This window comes from Chamaea fasciata, unplaced genomic scaffold, assembly GCF_029207755.1.
Source record: "Chamaea fasciata isolate MVZ Bird 193981 ecotype frontalis unplaced genomic scaffold, bChaFas1.0.hap1 SCAF_3, whole genome shotgun sequence".
Lineage (NCBI taxonomy): Eukaryota > Metazoa > Chordata > Aves > Passeriformes > Sylviidae > Chamaea > Chamaea fasciata.
Window position 1 is genome coordinate 61,775,861 of NW_027094088.1, and position 25,679 is coordinate 61,801,539.

The 25,679-nt window shown below is 45.9% G+C and overlaps 1 protein-coding gene across 1 annotated transcript; it reads right to left on the reverse strand.

Moving 5' to 3' along the window:
• Window positions 1-14: 14 nt before the first annotated feature.
• Window positions 15-11,736, reverse strand: HEY2 (hes related family bHLH transcription factor with YRPW motif 2). Its single transcript, XM_066179257.1, is given in 10 exon segments — window positions 15-2,240; window positions 7,032-7,113; window positions 9,762-9,845; window positions 9,951-10,029; window positions 11,210-11,376; window positions 11,378-11,500; window positions 11,502-11,516; window positions 11,518-11,562; window positions 11,564-11,715; window positions 11,718-11,736. Coding segments are annotated over 10 exon segments (1,449 nt in total). The 3' UTR covers window positions 15-1,557.
• Window positions 11,737-25,679: the final 13,943 nt, after the last annotated feature.

The window sequence follows — 25,679 nt, forward strand, 5'->3', positions numbered from 1 at the left end:
ATCCATAGAACGCAGTCAAAAAGGACTTCATTTAATTAGTGGTATGTAAAGACTTTTGCATAGAAAAAAGGTTAACAAAGTAATGCATAAAAGACCGACTAGGTACAGTATTTTTAAAACAAATATTTTAAAGTATATTTTGCATAATGTTTAACATTTTCAATGCTTATTGCTTTCTCCACACAGCAGAGAAATCAAGTGCATAATAATACATGCTGTGTTTTTATTTTTATTTTCTTTTTTATTTTTTACATAAAATCTCTAGTTCTTGATTGGTTGTATTAAAATACTTAGGTTACTTAAAGTCACTGTAATAAAAAATGAAAGCAAACCATTTTATGCAGCACTAGTTTTCTGGGTATTGACAAAATAATTTACTCACATCCCATTAATACATTCATTTTGGTTTGGAATCAAACCCACATTGCAATGTTGGCGTGTTAATAGCCAATTTAAAAATCGTCCCTACCGTAACTTCATTCATACCCAGAGTGATCATTCTCCCAGAAGTTGATAGTGAAAAGAAGAGGGATCTTGCTAAAATTGGCTAAAAGTAAATGTCCAAATACAGATAATAAGTTAACTCTTACAACACTGAGTCTGTTGTGTTGGCATGAATCAACTGTATCCAAGTGTGTACACTTTAAATAGGTGGTTACTTCTGGGTGCATGACAAATTCACTGTTTGTGCAGATAGGAGCTAGCACCATGTTTAAGCCATAAAAATGGGTGCCTCGGGGCTCACAGGCAATGCTGAAACGTTCATTAATCCCAGCACTGATAAGATAATTGCTTTTGCCAATGCTATGCTAGACGTCACAATTTGGCAAGTCTGTACAAAGAAAGTGAACTAAGGAAGCGAGAACTAGGCCTGTCAAACTAAACATTCTTCCTCGGCAATCTTTTGGCTAAAAAAACCTCTCCCCTCCAAGAGCACACTCTGCCATGGAAAAGTATCCTAGTTCTGAAGCTGAATGCAGAATTTCACCTCTCTCCCATACCATTTTCATACCTGTGCAATGTTATTTGTTTTAGCAGAACACACACACACATATAAATATATTTATTTATTATTTTTTCAATGTCAGGCACTTATGAAACTGGAACTCCTTTTCTAGCCTGGGGAGACCTGGTAGATGGGTTCCCTCACCTCTCTGCCAAACAAGGATGCATAGCTGGAGAACTATTAGTTCTAATGTCTACGTATCTCTACGTATTTTGCAGGAAACCTCTACATGCCGATATGGTCACACTGTTACAAAAGCCACTGCTGCTTCCTCAAGGTGCCTCCAGCAAGACAAACGGAGAAGAAGGCGGCGGCGGCGTCTCCCCATGTCCTCTCCGACACCTGCAGTGAGGATAATGGCGCCGTCCCTCGGAGCGCTGGCCGGCGCCCCTCAGGCCCGTAGGGCGAGGCTGAGCAGGGAGGACACGCCGAGTCCCGGAGGCTGGTGCGGGTGCGGGGCTGTGTGGGCTCGCGGCTGTGACCACATGCACGTGTGCTGAGGGAGAGGAGGGAGCTGGAGTAGGAAGGGGTGTGTGTGTGGCGGGGGAGACTTAGAAGGCTCCAACTTCAGTCCCCCAGGGTCGGTAGGGTTTCGTGCCGCCGCCGCCGGTGCCAGCCTGCTGAGGGCTGGCAGCGGCTGACACGGCCAGCGGAGGGGTGATGGCGGTCGCCGCAGCGACGGCGGCGGCGGCCGCGCTGGGAGGGAGCATAGGGAAGGTGCCGGCGAAGGAGAGGGGGAAGCTCTGGGCTGCAGCTGTGGCTGCTGCCGCCGCGGCGTGAACAGTGGCCGACAGGGACAAGAGGGAGGTAGAGAGAGGAGGGACGCAGGGAGCGATGCTGCCAGCGGAGGGGACTCTGAGGGCGGCATCGGCGTGGGCGAAAGTGGCGGTGAGCAGGGCGGAGCCGTGCGGGGGCACGTCCGAGGAGAGTCTGCATGGGGCGCCATCGGAGGCGTGGAGTCCATTGGGCTGCAGCAGAGCGGCCGGGAGGTGGTGGAAGGCGGCGGCCCAGTGGTGAGGGTGCAGGGGGTGGTGGTGGTGGGCCATGGAGGAGGTCATGGCAGCAGCTTCCCTCTGAGAGGCACAGGTGCTCAGGTGAGACACGAGTCTAACGCGCAGGGGGTCGGATGTGTCGAGACCTTCCACCGAAGTCAGGTACCTCGCGACTTCTGTCAAGCACTCCCGGAAGCCAATGCTCATGAAATCCATGGCCAGGGAATGAGCGTCAAAATAACCTGCAAGGGGAGGGCAAAATATGTGTTGAATGTGAAGCTGGCCAACCCAGTCCTGGCTCAGCCACCGCATCTCCCGTTTGCCATTTGTGGGTTAAGATGTGCAACAGAAGTTTGTTCTCTGGTCTGTAAATGATCTCTGTGACCATCCCTGTAATGTAATAGGCTGCAGTTGTTTATGCAGACAATATACAAATGAAAAGAATTAAGTCCATAAGACACTTAAAAGATACATGATGCCTCTCCTGAAATTCCTCAGCAAGCTGCTGCAGTGCAGTCTTGATCCTGTATGTGTGAATGAGATGCTTATCCACACAAAGAAACAGGCTGGAGATCAGAGAGCTTGCATGTACTACCCTGCCTTTTCTTCCCAACTCTGGCATTCATCCTAACGCTTTCAAACTATTTCTTGACATTGTGAGATAGTTGTAGCTGCTGCTGGGGTCCTCTACTTCACAGAGTCATTAAGACAATATGACATACGGTGTTGCTTAACTACAAACAAAAAACATCTTGTGATGACTCTGCACACACACAATAAAAAGCTTTACTGAGAAAACGTTTTATGTAATGCCATTGCTAATTTGGAGATGGAAGACTGACAGTCATATGGCCCATGAGGTATTTCAACAAACAGCAACTGGAGCTCCACAGGCTTGGGACAAAAAAGCATTTGAAAAAAAAAGTCTTATTAAATGCACATGAAAACATACTCCCTTTCTAAAACCTTGTGTTTAAGTTGCAGCTCTTCAAACACAAAAACCTATTCTACTTTTTGGAATTTTCTTATTTGAGTTTAAATGTTGTCTCCTTGGAGGAACAATATCCTATCCACTCCCAAGTTGGCATGGTGTTTTTCCTCTCACTTTCAATGAAAATTTTTAGGTATGCATGACTGTGATGTGTCAGTATATAAAGATCAAGTGTCCCTCTTATGGTGGAATGTGGCAGCAATTCCTTGTGCTCTGTAATGAAATAATCTCTGCCTTTCTGAAAAACATTAGCACTTCAGATGGTTTTTTTCACTTGAATCAAATTTCAAGCTAGAAAGAAGTGTTTCCACCACTGCATGCCCACATTATAGAATTAACTCAGGCACATTTATCCATGTTGCTCCAAATCCCCTCCCCGCCATACACTCCATCTTGCCAAATCACAATGGCACTTTTGCTGCAGGCCTATTTGCTCATCTGAACCTGAGAGAAACTCTGGCTCGGCCAGCAGATGAACGAGCAGGACAAGTTGAGGACTCCTGTCCACAAGCGCTGACTCCTCACAGCTTTCTTCCTGCCAGGTCCACTGCAACCAAAGGCTTGAGTGAACTCCTCAGAAACAGAGGCCAGGCATGCCAGCAGTGGTGAGATAGCAGGGTACCTTCTCGGGTGCCAGTCAGCCTGGTGTGGGGATTGCTTCTGTGCCGGAGGCTGCAGGACCTCCAGCAGCTTCAGAGGGGCTGACGCACAGCCAAAACCACTTCCCAGCTCTGGCCACGAGTCAGCTAGCCTGGGAGTCCTGAGAGCACTCGGCTCAAGCCAGGGCTTCCCGGCCTCCCTCCCTCTGGACTGGAAGAGAAGTGGGGGATGTGGTTGTCACCAGCTTCCCCTGAGTCTGAGCTGCTGGCTCTATGACAAGCCATCCCAAAGCCCTAGTGATCCTGGCTCACTTTCAGTCTCCTATGGTGGCCGAGACATGAAAACAGAGGGTCTGGGACTGGGACTCCCAGGCTCCATTATATTTTGATGGTTATCTTTTCCCGGTTTCCCCTTCAATGGCTTCCCCCTTCTGAGAGAGACTTAAAAATGCTGTTTCTCATTTCTTTCCCAACTCAAGAATATCATCCACCATTGTCCACCACTGACACACATGCCAGTGTTTTGTAGTGAACAGGAACTCTTGGTTTTACCTCACCTGTCCTGGTAACCCACCTGTGCTGGATGCAGGCCACAGGTCACTTGAGCTACGTGAACCCATGCACTGACCCAGGTGTCACTCAAGATAAATTTGTAGTGGAGCTGTAATAAAACCACACTGAGCTCCTTGCAAGCAACTCACTGTTGACAAATCACTCCTCCCTTGTGCTTGCTTGCACCATCAGCAAAAAGCCCTGGCCTTAGGCCAAAAGAATAATTCAATGTGAACAGGAGACCACTGTCCACACCTCTGCATCAGGGTGGCGGAAACGCGGAGTGTGCACAGGACCTCAGAGGCATCTGCCCGCCTGCCCAGGCAGCTCTGAAAAATAGAGAAGGGGGCAGAAGCCATGTCGGGTTTTTTTCCATTGTGCCCACCTCAGGATCAGTGTGCTAAGCAGTGGCCAACCCCATCCCAACTTGCCAAGTCCCATCTATTCCCATCATGGATGTCCTCTTTTCTCTGTGAGGAAGATGCAGGGGAGCATATGGGTATCAGGACTCATTTCTCCTTTCTGCAGTAATAAGTGTTTGCCCCTGGTAAAAATGATGAAACTCATTTTTTTTGCTGATACAAAAAAAAACCCCTCTGGCTTGCAAGATGAAGTAAAAAATGGGAGTAACTATACTTGCAAATAAAAAAAAAAAATCTACTTTAAAATACCTTAAGAAATTATATTTAAAACTGTTAGTTAGATTGCAAAGTAAAACATTAGGTGAGCAGGAAATGCAGGCTTAAACTTTGCCCAGTACTAATTCTCAAACCTCTTTTTCTTACAGTTTCTTAATCTGTGCAGTGAGATTACTCTTATCTCTAGGACAGAAGGAGCAGATAAAGTTGTAGTATTTGTGAAGCGACTGGGTGTTATTGTGATGGGCCACCCACTGTGGATCACGGAGTAAAAAGGCACTTGCAGAAATGAGCGTGCATTGACTCTCCCCACACTACAACAGCTTCATGTTTCCCCGCTCTCCCACAAGTCTTCCGGTGTCAGCTCGGGCAGGAAAGACATGGCAGCAGAGACCAACCAAGGAAGAGAGCAGACTGCAAGACCTGGGACTACTAACAACATCCAGCTTGTCCAACTGCAGCCAGAGGCTGGGCTCCACCAACATCTCTCTCTGTCCCGCAGCTCCCATCCCAGGCATTTCATCCCCTGCCCCACCTGGCCACCCGACCTAACCCATTTATAAAAGAATCCCCTGCATACTTTTTTCGGGTGGGGAAGCAGGGCAAGGAAGCTTCCTGATAAATTAGGTCTCCATTTGGGTTCACCTCCTGGCCGTCCTGCTGTCAGTGCAAATATCAGAGGGGTGAGAGCTGCTGCAGCTCCTCAGAGGAACAATGTGCAGTGTGAAGTGGGGGTCAGGCTGAGATAGCTGAGCTGCATGTGGTGTAGGGAGGATGAAGCGAAACAGCCACCAAATCCCTCAGCAGCCGAGCTCCATGCACCGAGGGAGACAGAACTCGTGGAACACCAGCACTCGACCACACATTCAAAGAAGGCACCATCACTCAGACACACAGAGGTTCCAAATCATCTGAATACAGACTGCACAACCATGATCAATTTGGTTTCATGCATTTCATAACTTTCAAGAGCGTAGCTTTAGCAACTATAGTGCTTTCTCAAGGACTTTTTATATAAATACTTGAACTTTCTTTTTAAATTTTGTACATTTTCTGAGGAATCAAGAGGCATGTCAAACAAGTTACCCATAAATTTTAAGCTTGAACGAACTCCTAGCAAAAACTCCTTAGCACCTAAAAAATGGTATGTCAGCTTGGTGTTAATTTTCACAAATAACAAAACACCAGCCTTTAACATGCTTTCCTGTAGCCATCTGCTGTTAGGCATGCACTGATTCTAAGCTGAGTTTTTTCATTGCTGCAAGGTACAGAGAGGAGCATAATTCAGTTCTGGGCTAAAAACTTTGATTAAAAAAAAAAAAAAAAAGAGAAACCAGCAGGTTTTTTCTAGCCTTTACCTATATGGCATAGTGGGCACGTGAAGAATCAGCTGGTTTCCATTACAACAATTCAAAGCATGATCATGGTTGATGGCATGGGATGTGGGACTGTGCTTACGGAATGCCAGCAAGTTTTTCGTTCCAAATAAGTTCCAAAATCATGACTACCAAACACCTCGTGGGTGGCTGAAACCATTTGGCTTCCAGCCTTGGGACTGTCAGCTTGCACAAGCGAGGTACGCTCGACTCCCGGCGCCCGGCTGATCTAATGGGTCAGCGAGTGCAGCCACTGCGTCATGCCAGCACCCATTAACAGGGAGCTACGCCGGCCTCTGACACACAAATGTAGCACAGAAATGTGAGTGCAGAGCATTGCCTGCCCGTCGGCTTTATCAGATACTTGGAGCTGCACAGAGCAAGTCTGGGTTTTGTTCTGTTGAATGAGATGGTCTAACGTGGAACTGAAAAGTCTTTCCTGATCAAAGAAAATATTTAAACATAAATTAAAGTTCTTCTCCGTTCACTTCCTTCGGTATAGCGGCTCAATAATGAGGTTTAGCATCAGGTTTTTTGCTATACAATTGTTGCCACAAACCTCCTGTTTATGTTTGGTGTTTGTGTATTTGTTTTGTCTCCCTGTGCAGATTTCAGTGCTCTTTGGAAACCCCAAACAAATCTCTGACTGGGCTGCCTGTGAATGAAGCCTTTACTCCCACAGTGTTATGAAAGCAAACACAAGCCCAGGGTCAAGTGCTTCTTTTGTCCCAGTAGCTCTTTCCCACGAGTTCAATCCTGCCATTAGCATTGATTTCCACTCCTTTAATCTGGAAACGCCTATCACAGCTCCTCAAAGCACTTTTTTTTAATGAGATTTCCCCAAATATTAGGAAAAAAAAAATCGTTGGCTCCTTACCTTTCCCTCCTGTTGCCTGCAGCATCTTCAGATGATCCACTGTCATTTGCAGTATTTCCGCTTTTTCTAATTTGGCAGATCCCTTTGAGATAAGAGACACATATAAATAAAGGCTTACGAGTACTAGAAACTTTAATTTGATATACTTTCCACTGAGCTCAGCCTTATGGTTTCAATTTCCCCTATCATTAGGACATTCTCAGCTTAATTCTTTCGTGAGCATCTGCTTCCCAGACTTTTTCTAAGGACTAATACCATCTCCCTAATTTCCCTTTATTAGGGCTATATCTCAGCACAGCTCTGGCCTTGAAGGTAGTGTAGAGATGACATCTTCATGAAATGAGAGAAATACATAACTTTCTGGATTTCCTTTTTAACAACAAACACAAGTGGAGAGCTGGCAGGAGGGATCTCTGTGGCCATAGATTAAGACCCTGCTGCAACGTTATTTTTTGTGCTATTACCGGTAGGTGTCCCTGCGGACACACACCCAGCACTGTCCCTCTCTCCATGGCCTGTTCATTTTCAACGTGTCATTTGGTTGTTGAATTTTCCATTCTAATTTTTTGACTGAAAAAATTGCCACACAGTCCACAGGATTTCAAATAGTAAGAGGCCTATTCTGCAAGGACTAAATACTGTGGCAGAGTGTAGCTCCTCTGTCAGTGAAAATCTTTTCTGACAATGAGAGCGGCTCACAGAGCTACAAGAGATACTGGAAAAGTACAAAATACAACTCAAAAGACAGTATTAGTGTATCAGTGTATAAATAAAACTATTTTGCTTGGTAGCATTCTCCTTGATATCTGGATCACACCCAGACAACACAAATGTTATTCCAGTGCAAGAGATCATCCCTTGGCATCAGTTAAAATCAGGGCTGTGCAAGCTGCAGCCATCAGCAGATCGCATCCTGCGAGCCAAATTTTTTCTCTTAGTTATCATCTGGGCCACCTCACTGCCTCAGCTGGCTTCACCCAGGTTGCACATTTTTGGGTTGGGCAACGCTTACACAGTGCTGTGTGCAGCCCCACTTCAGAGCGCTCATCTCTGCCACGCTCGGGAGCAGCACCGTGCCTTGGAGAGGGAGGAAGGCGGAAGCGAAACTAAACCTCCAACTTGGAAACTCCAGTGAGCTGAATGTCAAGGAGCTGGGAGAGGACTGATGACTTTGTCCTTGGCATATGGCAGGAAAATGCTGAGACTTTCTGATTCAAATACAGCACATGCTCATTTTTATGGCATTAAGATTTTTTTTCAATCTGCGCATTGCTTTCAGCGCTTTCCTCATACCAAGGTTGACGCGCGTGTGAATTTTTGGTCAGAATTCCCCGTTTTACATGCAACTACATCCTGTAGTTTTCTCAGACTTCATCTTTTCCACAGACACAGTACAAGCTGTCTCAGTGAGAGTGACTAATAGCTAAAAACTGCATGGTGCTGGGTAATTTCCAAAGGCTCTGTAGGACTTGTTTTATAATGTTTGTGGTTTTCAAGAAATAAACAATAAAATGGGACAAACAACTGTTGTCTTTTGCCCCTGTTTATCTAGCTGAAAATATCCCTGTCACTGTTTTGCCAGAACCAATGCAGGGGCACAGTGACAACTACCAGTTACTAAAAAACATTGCAGGTGACACAAGTGATGCTCTCAACCAATACTTCAAGTTAATATTTTTTTGCCGTCTTTCGCTCAGGCCAGCACTGAAACAGGCCTAACACCGTGCGGTGTTTGCCACGTAGTCACCACTTACATTCAGCACCTCCCGATCCTACTCTCAGATTTTACTTTCTGGTGTTTTTTATTTTTACTCTTACAAGGAGGTCAGATTATTTATTTTCAGATGTTTCATTTTTATTGAAACATAGTGTCAGTTGCACATATCCATAGATCTTCAGACACTTCTAGCAAAACAGGAACAAGGATAAATATTGAACGAAAGCCCAAAAAATAAAATTCAAGATACGGAAAAAAATTCATTTCAACGGAAAAACTAAAATGCCCTTTTTTTTTTTTTTTTTTTTTTTTTTTTTTTTTTTTTTTTTTAACAAAACATTGCAATCCAAGCTCTTGGTCTGTAATTTCATGATCAAGGAGCTGAGCCAAACTTAACTGGATCCTTCCAGACTTCCTACTAAATACTTTCTCACTGGAAATCTGAATATATCACTGACATCACTAGCTCACACAACATGGACCTATTCCACCTCCTAATGCACTGGTTCTAAAGAGCCATATTAAAACATGAATAATCCAGACTGTCTGCTCCCTTTTCAGGAAACTGAACTGATTAGTTTGCAATGGAAAGTATAGATTTGAAAAAAAGGTCTCTTAAAGTAGCGGCAAAGTAAATTATATTTAAAGATTTAGACAGAAGGCTAGTTTACATACAGGTTTGGGGAGCTGTGTTGGATTTGTGTATTTTTATTTTCATTTAATATGGAGCAAAGTACATTTTTAACAAAACCACTACTGGAATTCATCGAAAGAACAGAGGCAACATGAACACAGTTACCCTTAAGGGAAAAACAAGCCAAAGAATGGAAATGTTTTTCAGCCTTATAATGAATTATGTTTCTAATAGTTTTGCCACAACAAAGCATTTTATTGAAATGTCTGCTTTGTGCCAGATCAGGACACATACAGTATTATTTTAATGAGATTTACAAGAGAACTAACACTGCCAGATGAGATACAGAATTTATTAAAAAAAAAAAAAAAAAGCTTACTTGTTTTTCAAAAGCAGTTGGCACAAGCCTCCTCAGCTCTGATAAACTGTTATTTATACGATCACGGCGCCTTTTCTCTATAATCTATTCCCAAAAAAAAACAAAACACATGAAGTTTATAAAAATGAAGGGCAAAATCACAGCACACATGCAAACTGTCAGATGCAAAAATAATTAAATGAAACATACCCCTCTTCTTTTCTTTCTGGCCATGATCTGAGATGTTGTTGTTGGGGAATTTGATCGAATGACAGAATTATTACTTTGCCTGGGAAACAATAAAAGTACATCAGGTGTTGCACAACTTGACACTTCTCTTTGAAGAAACCTTAGGTCACCATATTACGTATGCATAGTCCCTCTCATGCCATTTTCAATGCTTCTAAGATGTGCCTTGCATTGCACAGTGTTTTTGAAGACAGTGATATATTTCAGTTTTGACTGCCCTAGCATACATTTTGAATTGACAGAACACTCTGTTGGAAATAAAATCCTTTTCTGGAGACAGTTCACTGTTCAGCACAAATTTCATTTTCTTTGCATATAAAGTTCTGCCTACCAAGTACAGGCTGAAGAACCAGGCCCAAATCCACATGAACTATCTCTATATGGCAACAGCAGTGGTAAGTGGACATACCCAATGACACAACCTCTGCCAGGCCTGCTGGGGTTTGACGTTGCTGCCCATTGCTACACAGTCAGTAGATGTTCAAGTACGATGCCAGGTGCCCAGCCTGGCTTTGTTGCACTGTCCAGCAGCAGGAGCAGAATTCAAAATCTGCTTTTAAAACTATACTACCCACAAGTACGAAGTTGCTTTTATTTCATCATGAGTGCACAAAAAAGAATCAGTATCTTTTAATACTCATTCCGACAGATCATCAGGACGAGACGGGGCTCTGGCGCGTGAACCTCTAAATTGGCAGGAGCAGCCCTGAAGCCCCTCGGCGTCCCGGCAGCGCGCCCGGCCCGACCCTCCCTGGGCAAACACCACTGCTCGCCCTCGGCTCGCAGGGCAGGTTTGCTGAAGTTCAGCTGCTGAGGATCCCTGCCACGGATCATACTTTCCACGGCTCATTTCCCATTGGCGCCGGTTCCCTTCGGTTGTTCGGCCTGATCAGGAGCGATTTTGGAAAAGGTCTGATTGCAAATGGCAAATTAAGCGGAGCTAATGAACCGCAGCCCGGTGGCTCACAAAGCTACTGGAGTGCTGCGCGTAATTTCGAGGCTCGGGCAGTCCAAGCGCGGGGCTAATTTTCGGTGGGCTATGAACGAGCTGCCAGCTGACCTGGAGGGGGACATTACACCTCTGGCCTCGGAGGGCCGCTGTCCCCCCCACCTCCATCCCAAGGGGGAGTCCAGGTCTCCCCATTGCCCTGCCCCAGCTCGGGGCGCACCCCGGCCCGCGCCACCGACGGAGACGGCGGCCCCGAGGGTGCCCCACTTACCCCGAGTAGTTGTTCTCGCTCCCCACGTCTATAGTCTCGTCCATATCGCTGTCTGAGGTACTTTCCTCGCAAGGTCGCTTCATCGTGTGCACGGCGCGGAGGCAGAGATAAATAAATCCGGGGGGGGGGGGGGCGGAGGCTTCGGGCACGGCTGGGCACGGCACGGCACAGCACGGCTCCGCACTGCCAGCAGAGCAAACCCTCTCTGAGGCGCTTTCCCACGCCGCGGCACAGCCTCAAGCCCGACGGCCCGCCCCCGGCAAGGCCCGCCCTGCCGAGGGTGACGGGCGGGGGCCGCCCACCGCCGGGGCGCGGAGCCGTGCGGAGGAGCGGGCGGCAGCCCGGCGGGGGCCTCGCCGCCCTCGGCTCACGGCGGGCGGGGAGCAGAGCCGGCACGGGGCCGGGCAGGGAGGGGCGCGGAGTCCCGAGCATCCTCATCTCCCTACGGGGAGAAGGAGCGGCACTGGGTTCCCAGCCTTCCGATGCTCCCGGACGAAGAGGGGTGGCGGGGTCGCCCCGCTGTCCATTTCTCACCGGGCATTTGGGAAGATCTTGCTCTCCCCCCGCCCGTAATACACGAGCCGGATCAGCCCCCTGCCTAGTGCTCCAGAGCCCCGGGCGGTGGTAGCCGCCTCGGTCTCCTCTCTTGCGGTGCCGCGAGTTGTGTTATCGGGCACATGAAAGGTCGCTGGAGAGTTGTGTAAATCCCGGGAAATGTATAAATCCCTCCCAGCCGCCCCGTCCCGCTGGGCTTCACGGGCGCGCCGAGGGCTAGCGGGCGCTTGCAGGGCCGGGAGCCAAGCACGGCGATAATCCCTGCTGGGAACGACTTGGGAGGAAGTTTAGCGTCTCGCTTACCGGAGGATCTGTAGCCGGCGGGTTTTATTTTGCTTTTGTTTGGGATTTCCCCACCCCGTTTGTTTGTGTTTTCAAATTCCGGATTCCTGACAAGATACATTCGGAGCGGTATGTTCTCCGCAAAAAATTTAAACTTTCAGCTGTGGTGACTGTCCCTGTCTTCCTGTTCCCCCCTCCGTCCCCTTTGCCACCTTCCTAGGAACGTTTTCCTCCCGCCCCTGCTGTCGGTCGCTGGCCGAGAGGGGCCGGGACGGGGCGGGGAGGGCTCGGCACCAGCTTGGACACCTCCGCCTTGTCCTGGTTCCCGGCGGCATACGGACCCGCGGTCTCTCAGCAGCCCGGAGGACTTGAAGGCTAGCGGCGAGGGGGCTGCCCTTGCTACGACTCGGTGCCTTGTCGGGACAGGGGCAGCCCCCTCGCCGCCCCGCCTGGCCGCCCGGGGCTGCGGCTGCCCGACCCGGGCTCCGGGGAACAGCACCTGCCGGGCAGAGACGCGGGAAGCAGCTGCCGGTGTCGCCGCAAAACGACAGAGCGGCCACGAGTGTCCCCTTCAGCGCGGCGTGGCCCCGCGCCCCTCACCGTGGCATCGGGGCCGCCCTGCTCTCGCCTCTCCGTGTTTCCAGGCGCCGACAGCACGATGCTGCTCCGGACAGAGGGAGGGAGGCACGGCGGGTCGGGGAGGGAGGAAGGAAGGGCCTGAGGGGCCGATGACTCCGGCTTTCCTTTCGTGGCAGGCTGCGAGCTCGACGGGCCGGAGGGAGCGGGCATCTTCCCGGCGCGGCCCCGCTCAGCAGCGCCGCTGCCACTTCTGCCTGCGGGCGGAGTTTGCCCCGGCTGCTTTATATTTAGCATCCGATGGTATCCATGACTCAGTTTTCCACTCGGTTAAATCCCGTGGAAGGTACAGGTGGTTTGGTTCGTTCGCGGGTGTGCGTGCGGCAAAGTGCCGTTGCGAAAGAGAAACCGGCGCCAGCTCTTTTGTACGCCGACATCCGCCATCTCTGCAATTCTATTTGGTGGCACGTCGGGTGTTTGCCCTTTCATGTGGATGTTGCTACTATGTAAAGGAACAGCGGGATTTCATGCCTCATTGCCCTACCGGGACATCCTTTTCATGCCCGTGTTTGCAGAGTTGCTAAAAGCTCCGCGGCTGCTCACTCAGAACAGAAGCGAGCGTCCGCGGGAATGGCGAAGACAGCACCCGGGAACTTGAGACACATTCCCCACAATGGCCCCTTTGATGGGATCTGGAAAAAAAACCCCAAACCAAACCAAAACAAAAAAACCCACCAAAATACACCACCCCTCCCCCCCCCCCCAAAAAAAGGCAAACAAAACCTAACCCAAAACCCCACGAAAAAATCCCCACGAACAAACAACCCAAAAAATATCGTGATCTTTCGGAAGAAGTGGACTAAGTGGACTAGCGGGAGCAGCCTGTGGCGCCCGACTGCAATTTGAAGCACAGAAGATTTAGAAATCTGGGATTAGACTCAGCAGTTTCAGTGCTCGACGTGGGGGTTTCTAGAATACTTAAAAAACCCCAATAAACAAACAAACAAGCCCACCCCAAATTCTCTTTCGTTGTCTGTGCTGTAACTACACGGGGAGACTTGAGACAGCCGGGCCTGCTCCCGTCCGGGACCCTCGTGCTGGGCGCCCCGGGAGCGGCTGGGAAACGCTGCCCTGCCTCAGACATCGCCTTTCAGAGCGGGGCGATGTTTGGTAGGTCTGAGTTGAATGAAGTCCGTGTTACCCGGCCTGGGCTGCAGCTGCTCGAGAGACGCCTACAAACACGGGAGGGGGACACAGGCTCGAGCGTGGGTGTTCCAATCCCCGCTAAAGAACGCGAATCACCCGGGGATGTTGGTGCGTTTCCGAGCTGTCTCGGGGTTTTGCACAGAAATCTTTCATGTCACGCGTCGGTGCCACTGGATTTGTAATTTCTGCTCACTCTGAAATAGCTCCTGCTGCTTTATGGTATTTTTTTTTTTCCCTGGGGCACAACTCCCGCGTGCTGTTTTCCTACAGAAACCTGAGCTATCCTATGGTTACCTCCCCGAGCAGAGCTTATGTCAGCGTCGCTTGTCGTGGATCCGGCTGCTAAATCCTCCCGGCAGCCTCGTTAAAATCTCTCCTCCGGGAAACTTCTGTTTTCATTTTGCCCAGACGAGGGGTCTTTTTTGTTGGTTTTTAAAAAATATTTTTGAGAGATCTACCTGCTCCTTGAGTGAGAAATTACGGGCTTTCCCGGGTCGCACCTCTGCCAGGTCTCGGGCTCGCCCCTGCGACAGGTGCGCTGCGACAGGGCAGGGGCTCTGTGTCGCAGCACCAGCCCCGCGACCCACGGGCCAAGCCTCTTGTTGTGCTTTGGTCCCGGCGGTGTGGCACACGTCTCTCTTTCTCCAGTGGCCCCATAAAGCGTGGATCCCGGGAACACTTGCTGCGGCGGGATTGCCCGCTCAGCTGGCAGCACGCAGCGCTGACAGCCACGCAGTCGAAGCACAGAGAAATGCATCTTTCTCCGTTACCAGTTGCTTCTCCCTCCAAAGGGAAAAAGCCGGGGGGACTCGCCTCTTCCCGCCAGCCTGGAGGCCCCGAGACAGCCCCCGCCCTCACCCACCGCCGGCAGGGAGAGCTGCTGGCGCCCCTCGCTCCACGGCTGAGGTTCCCCCAGCAGCTTTTTCCCGGGAGAAGCAGCCCCGGCCGGCGGGTTGGCGGCGGCTCCCCGGAGGCTCCCCGGCCCGCAGGCTTCCTGTCGCGGCCGAAGGGGTCGAGGGCAGGGCAGGCAGCTCCCTCTGCCTCTCCCCTTTCTGCTTTCTCGCGCGTTTGTTGTTCGGGGGGTTTTGTTTGCTTGTTTTTCCTCTCGGCAAGCGCGGCGCTGGCAGTGGCTGCGGGGCCTGGCGGGTCACACAAGGCCGGCCCGTGGCCCCCGACAGGAGATGAGCCTTGGGGGCGCTCCCAGAACCGGCCTGCCAGATAAGCGATGCAGCACATTTCTTACTACGTCCAGAGAGCTGGCTCCCGTAGAGAAGCCACTCTCGTCTGCTCCGGCCCCGAAAATGAAGTTTCCTATGCCCCGAGATCTCGGGATTTTACACGTCGCTGTGAGACGTTTAGGATTAAATAGTTAGGGGGTTTAAAGGCTATTTTAAAAATGTGCGTGGCCTTCTGAAGGAACTGAAGTTTTGCTCAGCAGCTCTCTTCAAGGGGGCTCAAGATTGTCCCGAGTTTCTTTAGTGAACATGGTAGGTACTCAGACTCTAAGTCTCAGAGCACTTTTTTAAAAATGCTTTACTCTCTCCTTCTTAAACAAACAAACAAACAAACAAAGAATTTGCATCCCATATCCTTTACTCAGTAAGCAGCCTCTTGGGGATACTTCTACTACTACTTTTAAGTTACTTTAATTATTAAGAAACTCTTAACAGGAAAGAAATGTAATTCCCATTCATGGACTGCGGACCATGACGCGCTTTTTTGGGTTTTGTTTGGGGTTTTTTTTTTGTTTGGTTGTGGTTTTTTTTTTTTTTTTTTTTTTTTTTTTTTTTTTTTTTTTTTTTTGTCTGATGCAATTGTAAGTAAATGGTTAAAATTATTTCTGGCCACATTCATTATCAACATGGGACGGACAGACTGAAGAAAGAGCAGAGAGCTGAGGAAACTATGTGTGACAGCTGAAGAAAATAATGCTAAAAAAAACCCAAAAAAAACTTTAAAACGTGGCTTTGCCTAGACAGAGGCTACACAGGAGTGGAAGTGGATGCATGGCATTCCGTGCAAGTCTGTATTGTGAAGGAGTATTTGACTATGATCTGGTTTGTAGGATTTTTACCCATGGATCACAGTAGGACCTGATCCACAGGTGATTCCTGCTGTAGTACAATAACCCCACAGATACTGATAAATTTGCAATGCCCTGAGATGGATGCAATCACTCCAGTAGATCACTTAGTTTTGGGAAGGATAAAAAGTGCACAAAGACTTGCTACAATAAATTTCTAGCTGAAGGTGATGAAGGGAAAAAAGTAGGAAGGAAGATGCAGTGAGTATTTACAGACTTTTCTAAGTAACAACTTTTTATGTTTATCACTGAGCTACACCTCCACAAATCTGATCTTGGTCAAGTAGTGAAGTTGACTGTTGGGTTTTTAGGCTGATCACAGAAAAGGTAACTGCATCTCCTGTAGCGTGTCACACTACTTCTCTGCTTTTGGTGCCTACAGGGGTCAATGAATGCACCCTCCTGGGTCGAGTGCTTCCTCCTGACCCCTAGTCAATAGGTGCTGCGTGTTTGTCCAGTCCTCCCATTCAGAGCATAAAATGCTCTCCCTGAGAGCTGTCACTACGTCGTCGTAGGTGACACAGACAGGCAGGGAACACCTCCTCTGGCTCCTACTGTCTGGTGATAACGAGGGTGATTGAGCAGCACCCCAAGGAAGGGCAGCTGGAGAGGACAAACCCTGCAGTTGAGAGCCTTGTTCTTAACTCTTTGCACCTTGGCACACTTCCTATATGAGCTCAGGCACTCAGGACAATTAATTAAATTAACAAAAGGTGTAAATGAAAAGTGTCTGTGAACTGTATTGAAACTCAGTTTGCATCCTCTTATTCACAACAGAACTGGCTGCAATTTGATTTAAATTAATTCACTTTCAGAATAAAATAACATTGAATAGAATAAAAGCAGCTTTAATTTTGAATGGATGTCTGCATAGAATTGCTTGTGGTTTAACTAACCCACTCTAAATATTAAGTCTGTTGATTTTCCTGGGCATTTCCATTTAGGCTAGTTTGCTTTGTGCCTCTGTTTTAGGCTCCTATCTGTAAAATTGAAATAGCAATTGCCTGCTAAATTTTAAAGTCATTGTGTGAAGGATCTTGGTAATGACAGCATTTTGCCCGATATTCGGCATATATGTTCTGCAAAAGCCAGGTCTTGGTTTTCTATATGTGTGCAAAGTTCTTGCCTGGTAATATTTTACAATGACTGTACCCCGATGTACATGACCAGGGGAGATATGCAACAGCGGAGAATTAGGGCATCTTTGTGGATTTTAGACTTTCACTGAACATCTCCTTGGATTTGGCTCTCTGTTTTCTTCAAAGACTATGGGCCAAGATTTAAGAACTCTCCAGCTTCAGTCTTCTAAATGAACGGCTTCAATGGTGTTAAAGGGAACTAGGGCATTTCCTTTACTAGAGGAAATCAGGCCACTCAATTACCTCACAATAATATACAGAACCTAATCTCACAGGGTTTTTTTTGCACAACATGAATTATGAACTTTAATTTTTAATCTATTTTAGAGGCTATTAAAATCCAAAGATCTGTATCAAGAATAAAACTATCCTATTATAATGGAAATAGAGTACTTGTGAAAATGAGCACATAATCACAGCTTTCTCACTGAAACTTATTTCTGCTGAAATAAATTTTCACAGTAGTGAAGCATGGTTTAATTCACTAGCAAATGTGGGAAGTCTAGATAAACACATCCTGTGTCAGAAATGGGGACCTTCTTGAATTTTTGTAACAAAAACTTGGTGGGTTTTGAACTAAATCAAATCTATCTCTTTTTTTCCTTTTTTTTTTTTCAGTTCCTTCTTCCTTGTCAGCTTTTTACAGCATTTTCCTTTATTTTTTTTATGTTTTTCATGCTGAATGGACCTTTTTTTTTTGTGCGCTTTTTGGATGCCAAAAACTGGAGAATTGTCATTATTTGAGTTTTATTCTTGCCCCTTTAAGATTAAAAAAAGGAAAAAAAAAAAGAAAAAAAAACACAAAAACAAACTATGCTTTCCAGAGAGTTAAGAAGGAAACAATTTTAAGGGAGTGCTAAGGTTTTATCCAAGATTTGCATATGAAAGAAAATAGTGTATCATCTCCAGATTTCAAACCTAGCACTTCATCTAATGCTCTAAAAATACTCTTTTATATAGACTGTGCATGTGATAGAAATAAACAACCCCAGAAATTCTGGATAGATCCATGGTATTTTAGCAAAGTTCCTCAGTAACAGTAGTCCTTACTGGCACTTGGAAGGGACTTTGAAGCCTGCAAACCTAGGTAAGTAAAAGAGCACACTACACATCTGCTTGTCAGTAAAATAAGTTATGGTCTCTGGAAATAAAAAAAATTATTAATGGAAATATCTTCCAAGTCTCTGAAATAAAACATGTAGGGTCACCACGAATATTCAACTGGTAAAATTTGTAAACAAATTAAACAGGCATAAATTCAGTCAAGAGCCAGGGTCTTACACTGCAGAAGAGTTTGGATCAGGATTTTCAGCCAAAGAGAAACTGGTTTTCCCCACACTGGATGTTTTACATACTGCCATGAATGTATGTCCATGTAGAGAACAGTTCATCTAAACTACAGGAAGCTCCCTTTTGTCAGCAACTGTCCAAGGGAGAGAAGTTGTCTCTGTTCCATTCTGATCAGTCTTGTGTCTCACAACTGCCTGTGCTTAAACAAGTATTTTCATGATTCTTTAGTTAATATCGTGTTTGATCCTGCTGAGCCTAATCAGGAAAACCTGTGTTGACTGGATATGACTTTTGCTTCAAGAAGGAAATTGAAAAGCTCTCTCTGCAGGAACTGGGCATAATTCCAATTTTCTTCTTGCTTCTAAAAGAAAACAATTTTGTGAAGGTATTTCTGATTTATAGTGATAAATATTTTTCTCTCCTTCAAAATGTTACATCACTTTGGTAGTATTTTATTTTAACATCTTTCTAATTAATTTTATTCAGTGTATATTTTTGTTACAAGTGGTTGAAAATAAATATGTCATATTACAGCAAAGATAGATCAGACTTTGAGAGGAAAGCTCTGCAGCTCTGAGGACATGTCAGACTTAAAAATGTGTTCATTGTCAGTGACTTAAAAAGTGTTCTTCCTGGTAAAAGAGATAAAAAATTCTGTGCAGACTGAAGGCTTTCCAAAATGCTAAATGCTTTCCTTTGCTTGGTAGGTTGTTTTCTTGTGTTTAATTTTTTTATGGCAGATGTTATCCAAAGCACACTTAAAATTACTGTGAGAGCAGTTTGCTTTTGGTGCTTGCTGGTTCTGTGTGAGTGCTGGTGCTCATCTTTGCAAGGAGCAGAGCTGCCATTTTCAGACCTATGCTGTTCCTTTTTCACGCTCCATGACAGGGCCGGAGGTGGCTGGCAGCACTTCCTCAGGTCCTCAGCCTGGGAGTTTCATTCCCTGGATTTATTCAAAAGCTGTCTGGACACAATTCTAAGTAATGTGCCCTGGGGGACCCTGCCTGTGCTAGGGGGTTGGAATAGATGACATGCAGTGGTCCTGCCTGACCTTATCCTTTCTGTGGTTTTGTAACCCTTCTTGAGTTACAGAAAATGGGTGCTCTCCCTCCCAAATCACCATGAGATGCCTGGGTGTTTTTATCCTGCTGTAAAGGATAAACCAGATGCTGCTCTTTCATGTTTCCTCCCTCCAGCCCCCAACTTAGCCACTCTTATATTGGTTTTGACCACAAAACACCTTTTTAACTGAAGACTTTAGCTTCATTTTCTGAGCCAAATCTCAGGTCTCTGAAACTTTCTCTTCTTTGTGGTCATTGCTCCTACCTGGAAAGCTGCCCTGGTCTTCTGCAAGCCTTTCTCCTTAGCTTTCTTTCTGATGCTTTATTTTCTACTGCTCTTCATGAGACATACTCCCTTCCTTTTTGCCAGCTCCTCTGGGAACAACCTGATGATGTCTTATGGACTGTAGCTCACAGAACTTTCTAGCAATGACTTCCCAGTCACAGAATGGCTTTTACATGATGTCTCTTTTGACAGACTCTCCTTCTTCATATGTCCTTCTCCCATCCTTGCCCTTTGCACAGTCAACATTGAACTTCTTCCTTCTTAAAGCTCTTGTCTCTCTGCTTCCTTGAACAAGTCTGAGGACATCAGTTCTCTCAGTCTTGGAGAGAAAGACTCATAATGCTGGTGCCTTCTCTGCCCTCTTGCTTGCCTAGATGTGAAAGTTGTCTCCAAGTGCTATCAGATCTTCCTACAAAAGCAGAGGATAATCTGACTTTTCTGCTAGGTAGACTAAACTTCGTTCAGGTTCCTGCCTGGCTTCTCAAGCACATCTCTCTTTGTTTCTGGGCCTTTAGAAAAGCTGTTCAGTTAATCCTCCAGGTTAATAGCTCTGGCCACATTGCTCCTGTCACTCCCTCTGGACCACTCATTCCTACTCTGCCTGAGACACCCTGCCTTTAATATCTTTGCCCTTCTCCAGCCCTCCCTCATCCCTGCCTTTTCTCTTACCATATTCTCTCCTCCCTTCTTCTGGTAGTCTGCTAAGTCCAGACTTACCTACCTTCCCCATTTTGTGTGTACAGAGTCTCTGAAGCTCTTTGGTGGATTTTCCAGATCCTCTCAGGATTAGGAGTAGCTGTGCAGGGCTCCCAACATGAGGGCTGTGGTGATTGTCTGTGACATCTGCTCAGATTCACCGTACTGACTTTCCAGGCTCAGTAGGTGCTCCCCAGTGCAGACTAACTCCATTTGTTCCAACTTATATTACAATAGCATTGCTAGTTTATCTCCTGTATTTCTTTAAATTGTCTCTGGGCCTAAGTATAGGTGCTGTAAACCCTGAGTGCACCCAGGATTACAAGGTATGTCCATGTCCCTAAGATGTCAAAATGTTCCCCTCAGCCTTGGAGCTCCTTCTGTCTGGAAACCACACTGAGGTACTTCAGCATGCATGAAGTGTTTTTTGTGAGGTGACATGTCAGAGCAGTGTCACTTAAACTCCATCACCCATCCATCTCTGTGAGAGATTTGAGTTCCTGCAGTCAGAGGGCATTTTTCTTTCCTGACAGGGGAATTCCAAGCTGGCACAGCAGCCCACTGGCTCTGTCAGGGAAGAAAGAGGTGAGAGGGATGAGCTGCAGAAACCTCCCTGCTGCTGCCCTTCCTCAGATGCCAGAGGGGACAAACCTTCCTGCTGTGATAGGGAGTCTGACAGTAAGGAGAACAAGGAAAAATATTCTTGCTGATATTGAGTAAGGAGAGGGAATTGTAATGCAGAGCAATTGCCCTGCTGGAGGCTGGAGGCAGTTACCAAGCACCTGCCTGTTTGAATTTGGTTAGTACCCACACAGTGGGTGTGTGTCACTTGTGTCACTTGTATTCTCTGCTTCTGAAACCAGGTACCCTGCAGAGTTCAGAGGCTCAGGGCACAGCTTCATATAGAGATTTTTTGCTGTGGTTACAGAAAGGCTAGAGTCTTTGTGTCTGTAAGTCCATGGCACCATCTGAAGTCCATCATGTGTGTCATTAACAAAACAGCCTCTCGTTTGTTTCATACAGTAAAACATAATATAGCATAAGTAACACATATTTAGATTTCCAGGGCCACTCTTTCATGCAGAGTTTCTCCAGGAATTTTAACTTTCTTCTAATTAAGATAATCTCAGATAAAAGCCCTGCAGTAAAGACAGAAAGACAGCTAACAGACCAGCTATAAAGAGGAGATGCCAGCAATGCATTACGGTGCAGAGAGGACCATCTGAGGGAATTGTTTTTAGCTCATTGATTTCTTCTGTATTGATCTTAAATGGCAAGTAAGGAGACTACAGGACTGATGCTAAATAGAGCATATAAATTTATTTAAAATTTAGAAGATCTGGCAACAGCAGATAAGGCATGAGCATGAGAGAAAGCAACCTGAGGAGCTCAGGAAACGCAGTCCAAGCAAGGCAAGTCATGAGGAAGAGGGGTGCATTCCAGTGAACAGGAGGGCACAGAGTATTTTTAGCATAACACATCTATAAAATGGCCACTGTAGGTCAGCTGGTGGAATGGCTTTGCATTTGTGGAGCAGTCCTGCATAAGGGAATAAATCCTCCTGGTGCAGCCAGATGCTGTCATGTCAGAGAAGAGACAGGCCATTTAGCCCAGTCGGAAGGCTCAAGAAGAAAGGGGTTGGTGCTGGTTGCCCTCCTTTGTGTGTTTCATGCCGTCCTTGCCTTCTTGTTCAAGTCAGAGTTTCTCAATTCAAAACATGCTTTGTGCAGGTATCAGAGTCAATACAGGAAATATTTAGAGGAATGATAACTCTGTGTAGAAAGACAACAGAATTTCATTGCCAGGGTCAGGGGTAGTACAAAGTACACGTCCACAACACACCTTTGTCCACACAGCTGTTTCTCACCTTCCCCTTCCCTGTGGGCATAGAGAGCATTTGCTTTCCTATAACTCCCATCTCCTTTTTCATGTGTGCCTGCAGAGGTTAAGACTCTTTAGCTGGGAAAAATTTAAGCCCTTCGAAAACAATGGGAGAACCTGTTGAGTTAATTTTCAGTGTAGCCAGTTTTTCAGTCTTGAGTTGGCTGGACTTGTGATATTTTGCTGGGGTTTCATGGTTGCTGGCAAAATGACTAGGCAAGTATTTCACAGAGTCATCTAAGGAAGAAAAGAAAACATCCTAACAGAACACATTCCAGCAGATTACTAACTTTTAAAAATATGTTTTGGTACTTGCTTGTAATATAACCCTACATCACATACAAAATTGTAATGGATGAGAAAATGCACCATGGACATCTCTTTTCCTACATCAGTAAGCATGTTGTTCAGTAAAGGTATGTTCTGATACCTCTTGTGAGAGCAATTATGAGCCTTAGAGCATAGGGTATGATAATCACTTGTTCTGAAATAACCAATCTGCTGCTATTTTATACTTCAATAGATTTGAGAAGACTACATAATGCCGTATACAAAAACCTCTGGTATTTTGGTAATAGGAACATTTTCATTAATTTCTATATTAGCACCATCACATAGTCTAGTTATTATTCACTTCATCAACCACTAATTTACTGAATGACTAGTGCATTAAAATCTGCATCTTGTTAATATACAGTGTTGGCTTTTAAGTATGGTAGCAATCCATGTTGAACTTTCCCTTGTACTTTTTAACAGATTGAGTGCTCTTCCTAGACTCAAAGTATCCAGACTGAGTGGCTCCCACATAATAAATAAAATTGTTCAAATGGCAATGCTGCAAAACTCCAGTTCAAAGGGTGAAAAATTTACAAAATGTTCAAATCATAATAAATGTAAATTTTGCTGTGACCACTTGGTGTCATCTAGTCAGAGCTAGCTAGTTTCTTGTTCTAGACTTGGTTTTAGTGTTAAAAAAAAATCACATTTCATCTTGATTATCTGAGACCCAGAGGATGGATTCCAGCCCTTATTCTCTCCAGGTGAGCTCCTCAGACACAGCATTACAGTATCACTAGAAGACTACCAGTCTTTAGAACAATATTCTCTCTTAGAAAGACTGTTTTGGGAGCAGACCAAAGCACATGACAGACTTTTTGTCCTGATTGCAAAGATGTTTTGCTGCAATGCTGCTGCAGAGCAGACAGGTGAGTACATCCTTCTTACTACAGCTGAAAGGATACACAAGGGTCCAGTGTCCAGCAGCCAGCACAATTAGGCGGCACAGGTGCAGACTTCAGGAGTTCCCATGAAAATCTGGTGTCAGCTCAGGACAGCTCTTCATTCACCCTGCATCTTGAGCCCTCTACTTCTTTGCCAGTCTACTAGCAAGAGGAAAATACTCGGCCCTCAAATGAGACAAACAACTCCAGATGTCTGGGGAGAAACACATTTTTCAAGAATTCTGTGTGAGGTGGAACACTTGGAATAATTTTTTTTTTCTTTTTCTTTGTAAAAAGTCTTCTCTGTTCTGCTCTCCAGTTGGGTGATCTTGCATTGAGTTACACCCAGCCAGTGTGTAATTGCTTGGAACTGGATCTAAGGCTTGGAAAATCTTTTTGTGTTTAAATCTGTACCTAATCAAATATCTACTCTGTGAGGACTAAGAATGTAGAGCAGAGATGGAGAATATTTCCCATTGATAGAAATGAAAGGCAATGTTTTGGTTCAGTTGCTTTGCAGACACTTAAATTCAGTTTACCAGGAGACTAGGTTTGAGAGAGGATGCTTCTGGAAAGGGTTTTAATTGTTTCATAGATCACAGTTTGCTGTGTTTTAAATATTTATGTCAATTACCTTTGCTGCTGTCAGACTAAGAATCCAATTGTTTCTGGTGCTGCTTATCACAACATTGTAATATGGAGAGTATAATGAAACCGGGAAAAAAGACAGAGGTAGAATTAAGTGCAGTTATTAATATGCAACAAATGAGCAGTTGATTACTTAGAAAATGGTCACACCTTTTCAGCACTGCAACAATCCAGTGATTCAAAAATTAAAATTCTTCAGATTGCTGTTGATAAATGGGAGGGAATTTACACAAAATAACTCAGCCCACTGTTGGACTTAAAAGACTGGTTTATGGGAAAGATTAGGACAGCTAGATAAAGCCTGTCTAAATACTTTCATAACAGTAATGAATGTGGTATACAGCACTGCATGTTGATGGGCTTAGTGGAAGTTGAGGGATCCAGTAATCTCTTACAAAGTTGTAGCCTGTAAGCATGAAAAAAGGATAGAAGTGGGTAAGGATTGCTGAAGGAGCACAAGTGCTTAGATGAAAAGGAGGAAAGCTCATGCCAAACACTAGGAAATATTACCTCCTGTGAGAACTGTTAAGCTGTGGTCAGAAGTTATACAAAACCCCTTAGCTGAGTCATTTAAACCGAATTGTAAAAAACACTCTAGAAAATATGCTGTATTGGCAGAGAGCACGCCTAGATCAGGAACAACCAGCCTACTCCCTGGTTTCCTTTTTCCCAAGGGCCCTTTACTGCTAGTGTGGCAGATTTTAATTGACTTAGCAAGAAGCAGAACAGGGATTGCTGTAGGCAAAGAGGGAAAATTCAGTACATGAGTTTTGTGCATGGTGGGAGCTCAGCATGGCCGCTCTTAGGTTCATGCAGTAGCCCCATGGACGTGGAACGTCGCAGCGCTGACTGGCAGAAGCCACATGTGCCTTGTCCCAGAGTGATCTAATGATCTAGATCAGCTCTAATCTTCCCTGTATCGCTGATCAAAGGGGTCTGCATCAAGGGGAACCACCAGGAGACACAATGGGGCAAGCTGGGGAATCTGCAGCAGCTGCTGCTACTTCATCCATGTTGATGGCTGGTTGTGCCCATGGAAGGGGGTGAGGAGTGAGAGACAGGAGGCTTGTAAAGGCACGTCACCTTGCCACACTGATGTGTTTTCACCTCTTTCTACTACCACCACCACAGATTTCCCACATTTTTAGTTAAGAAGAAAAAGGGTTGAACGTGTCACTCTGTACATTTCATGCTTCCTTCCTTTTTTTGTATTAATAAGGCAAGAGTTACAGAGTTTTGGGGGGAAGCTCTATGGCAGTTGCACGCAGCCTGGAAAAATGAATTGCTCTCCTGGGAGCCTCAGAAGAAAGCTACAAAGTGAAAAATATTGTTCTCTGCTTCATGGAAAATGCTGGATGAACTTACTCATCCTGCTGAGATCACCATGAAAGCTTGGTGGTGCCCAGCTGCACCAATCATGCACATTTACTTATTTGCTTCTCCAGGAGATTTCTTTCTATGGTTTTACTCCTTTGTGGCCAGCCCTATGTTCACCTGGTTAAAATTATTTTAAACACAGTTTTTAGCACCAACACTGTTTTTATTGT